Below are 12,212 nucleotides of genomic sequence, written 5' to 3' on the forward strand. Positions count from 1 at the left end.
AACAATGCCCCTGCATACTTCAACGGTATTGCATTTCGCTAAATTTTATGGAAGCTGGGTTTAACCCTGTAATATGGTTATGATGGTGGAGTAGTTACGGTACTAGTGCATTATGCACGGTGGCGATATCGATATCATGATCCTGAGGTTTTAGGTGTCTCATGATATGTCAGGTACCAGATTGAGGGGATTTCGGACAGGTAAAAAATCTCCGTAGACGTCGGTAAAAAGAGATCTAATGCATATAGCGAATTCGGGGGAATATTATGATTACTATTCCAGCTTGCATTGCGATATTTCTTTGTTTTTAGAAAACCGTGATCATGAACTTTTATAAACTTAGAATTATGAGGATAAAAACAAATCATATTAAACTAATGATCTCGATACTTGGGATATACGCGACAATTTGAAATCTAACTACATATCTATATAAGAGAAACGACTGAATACTTTAAAGCAAAACACGAAAAGAAAAAGGAAAGAAAAGTTTTAACTCCAGGGATTCCAGAAGGATTAGCGTTGCGTTTTTAAAAATAATAGCATCGAGTATCCATACTATAGTACTATCCTATGCCCAATCATACTAAGATTAAAAGTTGGTCCCACAAGAATAGCCCCTTGGAGGCGACTTCTGAAATCCAGTTTTGAAAGAATATAAAGTGTAGGCATCTAGGGTCCAGCCCCAGATGCCAAACACCGAAAGCCGGGGTTAGCACGGTACCCCGTGCTGTCTATACCGCTCCATTTGTGCTCGAGCCCGCCTTTTCTTCATACTCATATCCCTGCGTAAAAGACTCGTCGCTCCGCTTTCGTCCCCCCTAGCTTCTTGTGCAGCCTTATAAACACGGTCTTTATCAAGCCGTGGGTGCTTCATTACCAGACTAAGATAGGTATTTGCAATTCGTCGTTGAGTATCTGCGTCTGGTGGGGATATATATTTGACCCATTGCTTGGTGCCAACGGATGCGACTCCTCGAGTAATTGCCTTAACCCTCATAACCGCGTCATCAGTTATCAGTACCACCGGTCGAAGCTCATTGTTGGCGTCATTTGGGTTAAATCTCTTGGCCGAGATCTCCCCTTGGGCTTTCGCGGTTTCAATGATAATATCATCCAAATTCTTACGACCTTCTTCGCTATAGTCGTCGATTAGTTCTTTGAACTGGCTACTAACATTGGTGATGGCGGATTGTTTGGCGGTAACAACACGTAGTTTGCGTTTTTCGACCAAAGCTTGGTTGATTAGAGTGAGGGCTTGTTGCGAGGTTTCGGAAATTTTGCCTTCATTGCGTTGGAGGCCTTGGAGTTCTGTGACCACTGAGTATGGCAGAACAATTGACCATTGATTCCCCTCGAGCATTTTTTTGAAGATATCAAGGTACTTAACCAAACTGTTCGTGTCCACGACTACAGTAGTGACATCTGGTTTAAAGGATTCGGAGGAGAAGGTGTCGGATTTCTTGGCTTTTTTCTCTTGCTCGACGGTAGGAATTGGATCATTCAACTGTTTTCTGAGTTCTCGTCTTTGAGCAAGGAGCTGAGTAAGCTCTGGATTTTCAATTTCGTCGAAGCTCTCTTCCTCGTCGTCAGCCATAGTTGCAGAACTCATATCCATCTCAACATCAGAGTCATCTTCCTCCATGATAGATGAAGGTTCATATGTATCAGTTGGCTGAGCAGTATAATTATGCAAGAGAGCCTTTAACCCATTGGAAACACTGAAGCTGCATCTAACGGGGTCAAATTGAATCCATGGACCATAGTTTGCAAACCTAACCATAAGCCAAAGCATTTTTTCCTCACGGACGGCACCCATCGACGGGAGCTCGATCAGCCGTTCATCATCATCTACCATTTTGCTGAAGTAACCGTATGGGAAGTAGCGTCTGGCGCTCTCAAGTCCACGCATCATATATTCCTCTGGAAGTGGCCGGATACCCTTTTGAGCAACTGGGAATGTGCCACTAGCTTGGATTTTTTCAAGAATGGACTCGTTATTTTTGTTTTTCTTAAGGAGGGCAGTTCCGTACTCCGCCAATTTTTCCCAAGGGAAGGTCTTAACGACCAACGCCATCCCCTCAGGATAATGCTTAAGGTAATCAAGGAAAACAAGCCAGACGTGTATATGCGGTTGGACTGCTGCATCGTTGTCACGGTCGAAGAAAAGAGAGAGGATGTCGAAAGCAAGTTCCTGCGCGTGAGTAAGAGAAATGTCGAAAGAAACAGAAGGATCTAGATCTGGAGGTTGGGTAAGTAAAGCATCTTTAGGATTATAGCCATCGATGACGGGGCCGGGTGGAAGAAGATTCTCCTTCTCCGGGTTATTCTGGATGGTGTTTTTATAGGCTGCTTCGGCATCAGCGGTAGCCTTCTGGTTTTCTTTGGCAGTTGTAGCCAATTTCATCCTTCCGTCTTTGAGGTTGTATTGAAACAAACTGGCAATCCCACAGATCGCAATATACACGCCAGGAACCTTGAATTTGAGCTTTGAAAGAGAGATCTTCTTGTCAAGTAGTTCCAAATATTCATCTTTCTTCTCGGCAAAGGCATCTTGGTTGACTACGGTAAAACAAATGGAGTGTAAGAGGACAAAAACTGCATCAGCGGATTGATTTCCTTCGACATCTTGTTCCTTAAGCGCTGTAGGGTCGAATAGGGTTAAAATGCTCTCGCGAGCAGCAGAGAATGGCTGAGCTACTGCCAAAGCTTTGCAATAAAAAAATAATTGTTGGAGAATATTCGGGCGGGCGAGAATTGCTAGGTGGTGATAGAGACGTCCAACGTGAGGTTGTCGGTCAGTACCCTTAGAGTACCAAAACCTGGAGACGTGCATCCAAACCTCACGGTCACGAGGATCTCCTTCTTCGATAGCCATGCGATAACGTCCAAGATCCCCCAAACATTCTACCCATGTGTCCGCAAATGCAGGAACGGTCTCATACAAGAGGGCCATCATGGAGTAGGCAAGATATATGAACGCCAACATATGTTCAAAGCTTTCTGGGAGACGGTGCCTCAACAGTTCTAGAAAGCTATGAATGCCATGACGCCACATACGTGCTGGCATAGCATACTTAGTAGCGAGTTTCCTCAAAGACGGCGCAGCTGAAGGGTGCTGGCTGGCCAGGAAAAAATCATGATGTTCATGTAAAAGTGTTCGGTGCAAAGCAATCAAGGCTTGCCATTGATCATTGTTGAGTGGAGGTACTTGCTTGATGCCTTGAGTAGCTGCGGCGGCTTGCTTTGAGTCGACTTCGATACATTTGGCTTCAACCATTACAAGGCCGGCATAAATGCCTTTAACTTCTGCAACTAACTGCTCCTGGGAGATAGGCCGTGTTTCTGGTTGAAGAATTAATTCTGTAGGTTGTTGAGGCTCAGACTCATCTGCATCAGAAGAATTTTGGACAATAGGAAGCGAAGGGAGAGATGTAGAGCCTTGAGGTGGAGGTGATCGAGTAGTAGTAGTGGTAGTAATAGCAGGGGCAGGAGCATCAACAGGTTGCTTCTTTATAATAAGGGCATTAGGACCTGTAGGAGGTACTGGATTTCTTGAGGTCTGATTGGATGGCCTTGGAGCTGTCCGAGGTGAACTCGGTGAAGCAACTTGAGCCCTTTGGGCTTGAGTAGGTCGGGATGATGATTGAGCCGAAGGCTTGATCGAATCACTCCTTGGGTCATAAAGCCGCCCACCACCAGCGACCTGGGAACCTCCCCGACGAGGACTTCGGACGAAATCCGGGTCTACTGAGTCGACACGACGCCCACCACTAGCTACAGGTTTGCGCCTAGGTGGCCTAGCCGTAGGGGCTGTAGCAGGGGTAGTCGAAGAAACAGCAGAAGTTTCATCTATCTGCATAGAATCTTCCGCTTGTGCCTGAGGCGCCGGCCCAAACGAGGCGGGAGCAGCAGCAGCAGCAGCAGCAGGTATATTGAAAGTCCTATAGGTATTTCTGGTTAGCGGCTTCTTGTTCATTCTGGGGTACATAGAAGGAAGAGGGTAGGTGTCGGTAAACGTCGGAAGGGCAGAGTAATGGGCATAGCCGTGGGTGGGTGATGGCTGGCTGGGATGATGCAGTAAAGACGGGGCGGACGATGCATAGCTAATGCTACGGCCACCGCTCCCGTCTTTACTTCCCCACCAACAGATTTCTTTATATAAACCCAGCTCCTTCGCCTGCCCAATCACTCGATTCTCCCTCCAGTTTCGTTTACCAAACGATAAACCCACAAAATCAGGGAAGGGGATCTTGACATACTTCAGATCATCAGTGCCTTCCTGCCTTATCACGGGATTCCCGTGCTCTTCAGCCATATGCCGCGGCAAATTCGACCCGGTCCATCTGCAGTGTTGACAGGCAATTTTTGCCCTGCTATCCCTCATACCAGCCTGGAACCGAGAATTGATATCCGGCCCGGCGGTCGGGCTCAAAGGTGCATCATTTTGCTCGGGGCCCATTTTTATAGGGAATTTACGTCTTAGCTAAGTTCTAAGGGAGTAAAATAAAAAAATATAAAATTTTGAAGTTAAATGCTGCGAAGTCGAATTGTTTTATCTAGTAAGTTTCGCAAACACGTCAATATCGTTGATTTTACGCAAAGTGTCAAAGTAGCTAATATGCATATTTGACTTTGGGTTCGAGTCACGTGATATTCAGCACATACCGTGTGTTCACGCTTTTGAAATCCAGTAGATACCTTCTATCCAGGAATCCGAAAATACTCCCAGTAATCCCCCTTTTGCTCTGGATTTCGCGCGGATGTATTGGTCTGGTCTGTTGGGCGAGTGGTTCAAAAATGGCTACGTTGCCTTTACAATATTTTGGAGGGTGTTTGTGTGGTAGAAGGCGTGGCACCTCCGACAAATATAAGAAATCTTCAAGTTGATGAGTCTCGTCCTCGACCATTCGTGTGCGTACCACAAATCGGTATACTCATTCAAGTACTGCTAGTGCCAGGATCGAGAATCATAAGGATCTCAAATTCGAAAGCCTGTGATTCATGTAGCGGCCACTCTCGGACCCCTAGATATTTTGATATCTTCGCGCGCGGGGTGCGGGGGTTTTTGGAAGAGAGCGACAGCCGCAAGCCTTGCACTTACTTCTATAGACAGACACTAAGGCAAAATATGGGTGCGGTATCAACTTTACCAGTTGATATCCAGTCAAGGGATATTTGATGAGCTTGTTATAAGAAGATTGGGTGTGTAAATCAAAAGGTCTTGGGCTTTCTTTGTAAAAGTGGATCGATGGAAAGTAATGTTTTGCTTGGAGTAAAAAAGTGGTACTGTAAACACGGACGATGGAGCTATATACACTTTTTTTGTTCATCCATTCAAGATGCGAAGCAAAGCTCCATTTGAGGCTGGTCGCTTTCATTTGATCATGGTGTGCAAACCGGTGAAGGATGTTTGCATGAGCGTGCGTCAAACCTCGCGCTGGGAACATATTTGCTTTTCTTTTCAGGTTCGCGAACCAACGCGAAGGCCCGACTCCAGTTTTTACTTGCTACTCGAGTCCATCCTCAATTCCCAGAAATTTGCTGCTAGGTGCTCCCCCAAAAATTATTAACCCTCAGCATTCTAGCGGGAACTTACTTCTGGCCATCATTAAGGAATTAGGTCGATCGCAGTCGAATTTCTGTATTACGAAGGATCAGTTAAATCAAAAGTTAAGTACCTGGGATCTTGCAGAAAGGCAAAGGGCTGACGGTATTCCGCCGATATCGTCAGGTGACTAACCAATCCTCTTCTCTTTTCTCATCGGAACCAGAAGGCGTAGGATATGGGAATTATTCTTGCTATCCAAATTAAAATAAATCCAAAAGGCTTTCTTGTCGACTCGACCGTGAATGGTGACCCAACGAAAAGCCTCTACCGGTCCGTTTGGGCTAAGACGTGCTCCCGCACAAGAGTATGTGCTTCGGTAGGCAAGTTTGCAGGTTGAAACACCAACTCGAATCCTCCTATTAAATTCGAAACCAAAAACACTAGTTCTAAGCCTTGAATATATAGACATCGAGCCAGCCTTGGTAAAAAAGTGCAGGCTATCGGTCTACGGCGACAGGCCGCTTGCTGATAAGAGCCTCAATCAAGATTTTTAATTTACCTGCATGATTTCTAGGAGTCATTCAGTCGACGTACATAGGTCCGGCAGTCTGGTATCTGGTCTTGCCGTTCGATCGATTCGGCTAGCGCTATACGCTATAGCGGGCCAATGTCTCAGTTCTCGAAAGCCACAATTTACATACGTCCGCACAACATTAGGACACCAATGCGGGGTTAACGGTTTGCATGGAATCGATACGAAATCTATTGAGATAGTATAACTGTAGAGGAGTTTGTTCTCCGCCAATCCCATCAGTCCGATGACCATACTATACCTGCCTTGGTCGATTGAGCGGCTGGGTTGCATGGGCGGCTGGGTTGAATTCAAGGCTGTGCAGACAATTGTCCAAGATGACGGGACGAGCGTGCAACGCTGGCTAACGAGTGTCAACCCGTTGCACGAAAATCAAACTCTTTCAACAACACAACAACACAACACACCTGGCTCTGCCCTCACATCTGCGCCTGGTCTCGAGGCTAGAGCTTTCACGACAACTGGTTTGTATGGAGGAAGTTTTAAACATGATTAATATTGATTATTTGAGTATAATATTCTGATGTTTGGTCCCTGATTCGAATATTTAGTGTCGTAGAGCTTGGCTTGGATTTGGATGGCCTGACGCCTGCAGATTCGGCCCCCCAGATTTAAAATTTTATGCAAAGTTTAGATATATCGAGACTCGACTCTTATCTATTGGATGCCTGACAAATACTAGCGTTGACTCTAGATCTATGCAGATATGTGTCCTAGGTATACATACTTGAGTACACACAAAGCTAGCGAAAAGGAATACCTAGACCCAGACGATTCGAGGCTAGACCCAGACAACATTTACCTATCAAACATCTTTGCATATTGACTTCTCTTGCGGCTTCGAACTTATTATCAAGTGCTATAGGCCCCTTCTTTTTGTTAACATTCTAGTCAGATAGACCCTTCTGTCAACGGCCGTATCGTAGATATATATCTGACCCTGAATATTCTATGACGAGCTGACCTGACAGGGGTTGGCGCTTGTTGAAATCATAGCGAATAAATCCCCTTATCTTGAACTTCTTTATGTGTATCCGATAAAATTTAAAACTAACCAAGGCTATGTAGCCACACAATGCAAAGTGAAGCTAGGTTAAACGTAACTTGTTTAATCTGGCGGGCGAGCGCAGGGCGGGTGCAAGTCTCTATTTTAAGATCTTGTAGTGTGGGATTAATATTCATGCGTATACTATCTGTGAACGGTCACGAATACCTAGGTAATAGTACTAGTAATATGGTCTCGTTCTCGGATTTTGCAAAAGAAGGAATTGGTTTAATTGCGTAATTGCGTCGCTATCATGCAATGGCTGAATCGATGAATACCAGGATTTCCGAAGAACGTATTTCCTATTTCATCTTTTTGGGACACGGTACTAGTACTAACGAAACTACCTTACTATAGCACTCAATTCAACCAAAAGCTCCCGCACAAGCTTATAATAACGGTTAAACGTTTGTATCAATTTACAGATCCACGGATAGCTTATAATTACTATGTTCAGAAACTTGACTCAGATTTGAATTTTCTAGCCCCGTCATAACATACATAAACCCATCTACTCAGAACGCAATATTTGTGAAGCAAACGATATGGAATATTACTAGCTACCTTCCACCACGTAGCGTCAAAATGTCTGCCAGACCGGGTAGATCCGGACGTTGGTCTGACAAGTAAAAGATCTCGTGTAACATACAAGGTGAGTACAACACACTAGACAACTTGACCAGTGATAATGCAACAACAACTCAACGACTGCGTCTCTTCCTGCTTCCACAACCTTTAGGAAAGATTAATTATAGTATCATGGCGGTGATATTTGATTAAACCGTCTCTTGAATTGACCGGTAGCATGGGTGTAAGTCGGGATGGAAAGTACTCCCTAAAAAGGACAACTAATTCACATACCGCAATTCAACACATTTCACTTTTGTCGCAGATGGGACCTACGTAAGTATGTACGCCTAGATAAAAGTCGGTTTCATACACGTACCCCATCTACATGAACATTTGCATTTAGTCTATGCATGGGTCTATGGATCAGAGTTGCAATAGTAGATGCCTGCTTCTCCCCAGTGACAAATGATAGGCTCATATGATTACTTTTCTGACACAGTCTAAAATTATCTTTTATGAATTCGGTTATAATGATCAGCTCGGCTATGGGTCGAGGGCTGAGCTTCGCGCTTTAGCGCAGCCAATATCACTCTAGTTTCATACTAAAGCCTACTCACTATTTGGATTTAAGTAATCTAAGTACTTAATCCCATAGCTATTGTACCCTCCTTCAGCTAGGTTCTGATATTTACAGGATAACTCTTTCCGGTATCTCTTGTCGTTACTAGGTAATAAGATCCCTTCGCGAATTCGTCATATTGAATGGAGGGATCCAATGGAGTCGAGTATAAAACTTGATATTACAACCGTAACTATTAGAACGCGGATGCCAAAACAACCATGCCGCCTTACTATTTCCATGTCTGCCTGGAGGCCTTACGAAAACGACTTACCATAGTAGGCCAGACTACCTGCAGCCTTCGCGGACGACCGGGTAAGCTGTCGATGTATCATCAGGCAGTTAGAAGCCTTACTTGGATGCGACACAAATGGCACCATATACGTGTCGTAATGCATATACATAGTTTCATAGAGCTACACAGAGCCAAAATCGATCACAAAGCAGATATACTTCACTTTTGTAGATTAGCTCGTACACGGATCTGGTCGCCTCGACTATTTGCTTTCAGTTGTGATATAACTTTCTACTAGCAACTGTCATTTCTAAGACTACTTCTAACGGTACACGTTCAAGTTCTCAGGCCAGGCGCCGCGTCACTGAAGCATCGTAACGTTCTTGATGTGCAACAACATTTAGTTTAGAGTACACGTATCGATACCCCAGATTTATATCCCTAGAAGACAACCATGCCCCATATTATAGTTAAATCAAAGTAGCCTCAGAATCATATATTCCAACGGTCATTGCATGATCATTCATAATCATGTGATAGAAATATACCCTTGACGTATATATATGAAATGTGTTGTGTTGGACTTGACATATTAGGAAATCTGAGGCGACACGGTTAGCCGTTTCCAGAACGAGCTCTCCACAGCTCCGGTAAAACGTCTCCTGAGAGCTGCGAAATCAATGCTCATCGTCCATCTGCTTCATATCATCATAAGCTTGCTAATTGCTAAAACTACATCATCCTGCATCTGGCTCCTGCAGGTGTCCTTACATCGCATCCAAGACAATCTTCCTCTACTCTTTCAGTTACCGAGCTTTCGATACTTAGGACTTTTTGCCATCGTCTCCGTCGTGACCATCCCCGATCCTTCGTACGACTTGCCTCTGCTACTCCCGCCACCGTCCATTCCACAGCACCAATCGCATCCGCATCTGCCTAGATTTTCATCCCTTCCTTCTCACAGGTCGCCATGTCCAATTACTCCCCTCGCCGGCCCGACGTAAGCATCCAATCTACCTTGAAGGCTGCAACGATATCTCCGGGTCGTGCACGGCATTCCCGACGCCCTGCACTAATTCCGGCAGCGGCTTTCAATGCGTTAGAGTCTACCGCGGACCTTTCTTCTATTCTTCCTGATCTTCATGGATTGCACAATGGCGGCTCCGTGTACATACTCCCTCCAGCTCCACCACCGCCAGAGCTCCTGTTGAAGATGAAGTTGGAACAGCAACAACAACAGCAACAACACCTCCAACCGCGTCCCGTAGCTCTCCGACGTGATCCGAGCAGTTCTAGCCTTTCAACGGATGCTTCCGATGTAGATATTGAGGGTGACTGGGATATGAGTGGAACGGAAACCCCCGTTCAGCAACCGGCATTGCCAGGTTCTCGAACCAAAGTCAGCAATACAATGAGAAGATGGAGTATGAAAGATTTAGTAGATATGGATCACAAGGGAGATGAAGAGGTCTTTGAAACACCCAAACAATACATCCACAAAAGGCAAACGTCAACAGTTTCACAAGATCTCTTTTCTTGGGTAGGTCCCGTCGATTGCTTCTTTACCCTTCCTCGTCGAACCGGATTGCTAAACATGGGACAATGACGCAGGTTAATTCCTCTACAGACGCTGAGTCAGGTGTCAGGATGGTGGACATTGGTAGCCGGGTTATCAAAGATTTGGATAGCCTTCCAACAAGTCCTATGTCTTCGACGGCTCACCCTGATATACAGCGCCAACTAGAGCGTCTGCAGGAAGCTAGTAGGATCCTGCACGGTCTCTAGTAGGATTTCTGGTCCCAAATAAAAACCCGCAAAATTTTTTCCTTCGCAATCCTACGACTCTAACGACCAAATGATCCTATTATACCCAATCTTCATGAATCTTTGCTATCCTTGCTACGACAAAACAAAATTTACCCAAAAAACAAAAAAGGAAAAACTCCGTTAATTTTCACGACCATGCACGACTTGAAACGAACAATGCTATAGACACTGCTTTCTCTGCCACATGCTTTGCTATCTATTCATCTTGATCTTCAGCGAGACGATTTCTGAGTTCCATTCTAACATTTCTTCCAATCATTTCTCTCGATCATTTTTTTCTCTTCACGTTGAAATCATATCATATATTTGGAGTTTTGGGAGCAAGCAACCTCACATATTGAAAACAAAGCGGCGCTTTTTGCAAAATTTTCTTCTTTTCCTTTTCAACGCCTGCTTTGTCCTTTGCTTAAGGTGTTGGTTGCGATTTTTTAATGATGTGGATATCATTTTCTTCTTTTACTTCAGTATGGGACAAAGTTGTGGAACACACTCGGTGGCATAGCTTTCCGAAACCCGTCCTTCGGGTCCTAATTGCGCCTGGGGTTTCCGAGACCACAGCTACCGATTGTCTCGTCTTACCTCATCTCCCGTCGGGATACCGTGGTTTGCCCATGAAACTATTCTAAGCTTCCTCAAACCTCTTTCCCCTGATCCAGCCGCTGGGTTTATAGCGAGATTGGATCCTAGAATTTCTAATCCCTCCCTTCATTTTTTGTTCCTCCTTCTATCCGATCCTTTAAAGCCTTGTCAGTTGTAAGAATAGAGTTTGTCGAAATATCTCAATCGTACTTGATCCTTTAGTTCTTCAGATTTTCCGCATTTGATCGAACCGCGTAATTTTGTAACATCTCTCTTTTTTCTCTTTCCTCGCACAGCATAGACGGGACGGCACGGGTTGCACCATTCCTAATAAGTCAATTGACCTGTGTCATGTGGTTCCTTGATTGTCTGTTGCCTTGGCGGTAAAACCGAAATTAAAGCGCGGGTTTGCTTGTCATGTTTGTGCAAGCATTGCTTTGGCGATACCTGGATGTCGAAGAAGGCCTGGTTTGCATAGCAGAATTTTAGAATACCTACAAATGCGATCGTAGGATAGTTGTTCCTAATGGATTTAATCTCTAAGATTAAATCCGATTCATCCTATCTTTCTTCTAGAACATTTTTGAGATGAGATGAGCTGAGATCCGATGCCCTCAGCCAATAATAAGATACTGCCCTTCGGAGTTCCTAGCTCCAAGTCAGTCAATTGTGTATAAGCGAGTGCGATCAGCTCACCCAGGCCTCGAAGCTGTATTGCATTTTGATTGGCTAGCATTGAGTTGTTGCGCAGCCTAGTTGGAACGTATGCATATGGCAAGCAGGCCAGGAGTTGCACGCCAGAACTTCGCTTTGGACGATTATGTTATATTATAGGGAGAAAATGGTTACCTTTCGCGTCGAATTCGGACTTTTGAATCTTGTAGATGTATATATATGGCACGACCTGTCTAATCTGTATTATGTCTTTTTTGGGTGTTGAGGAATGTATATTTTTTCGCGGTCTGATTGGTCGCGCGCGCGCCTCAGGGTAATACGCTATGTGCAATAACTCTCGCCACAATCTGGAGACATCGAAATCCTGGGATCTCATAACGCTGTGCATAAGCTATAAGATTGGTTGATATCATTTTCGCGGAGTTAAGTTGTTGATGTTCAGGTGATGTTCGTAGATGCCTTATCGAATGATTGGTAGACGTCGACGTCCACACACGCGAGATATATAATAACACACAC

At 44.7% G+C, this 12,212-nt stretch overlaps 3 protein-coding genes across 3 annotated transcripts; 1 reads left to right on the top strand and 2 right to left on the bottom strand.

Moving 5' to 3' along the window:
* Positions 1-712: 712 nt before the first annotated feature.
* AOL_s00078g487 (uncharacterized protein) lies at positions 713-4,462 on the bottom strand (the record flags this gene model as incomplete). The annotated part of the gene is made up of 2 exons (XM_011123750.1): positions 713-3,944; positions 4,263-4,462. The coding sequence occupies 2 exons, from the start codon at positions 4,460-4,462 to the stop codon at positions 713-715; spliced, it is 3,432 nt and encodes a 1,143-aa protein (XP_011122052.1).
* Positions 4,463-5,027: 565 nt separating this feature from the next.
* Positions 5,028-5,450, bottom strand: AOL_s00078g488 (uncharacterized protein; the record flags this gene model as incomplete). Its single annotated transcript, XM_011123751.1, has 1 exon — positions 5,028-5,450. One exon carries the CDS (start codon positions 5,448-5,450, stop codon positions 5,028-5,030), a length of 423 nt encoding a protein of 140 aa, XP_011122053.1.
* A 4,132-nt stretch (positions 5,451-9,582) lies between these two features.
* Positions 9,583-10,397, top strand: AOL_s00078g489 (uncharacterized protein; the record flags this gene model as incomplete). The annotated part of the gene is made up of 2 exons (XM_011123752.1): positions 9,583-10,152; positions 10,224-10,397. 2 exons carry the CDS (start codon positions 9,583-9,585, stop codon positions 10,395-10,397), a joined length of 744 nt encoding a protein of 247 aa, XP_011122054.1.
* Positions 10,398-12,212: the final 1,815 nt, after the last annotated feature.

This window comes from Orbilia oligospora (genome assembly GCF_000225545.1).
Source record: "Orbilia oligospora ATCC 24927 unplaced genomic scaffold scaffold00078, whole genome shotgun sequence".
In the NCBI taxonomy this organism is placed as follows: Eukaryota; Fungi; Ascomycota; class Orbiliomycetes; order Orbiliales; family Orbiliaceae; genus Orbilia; species Orbilia oligospora.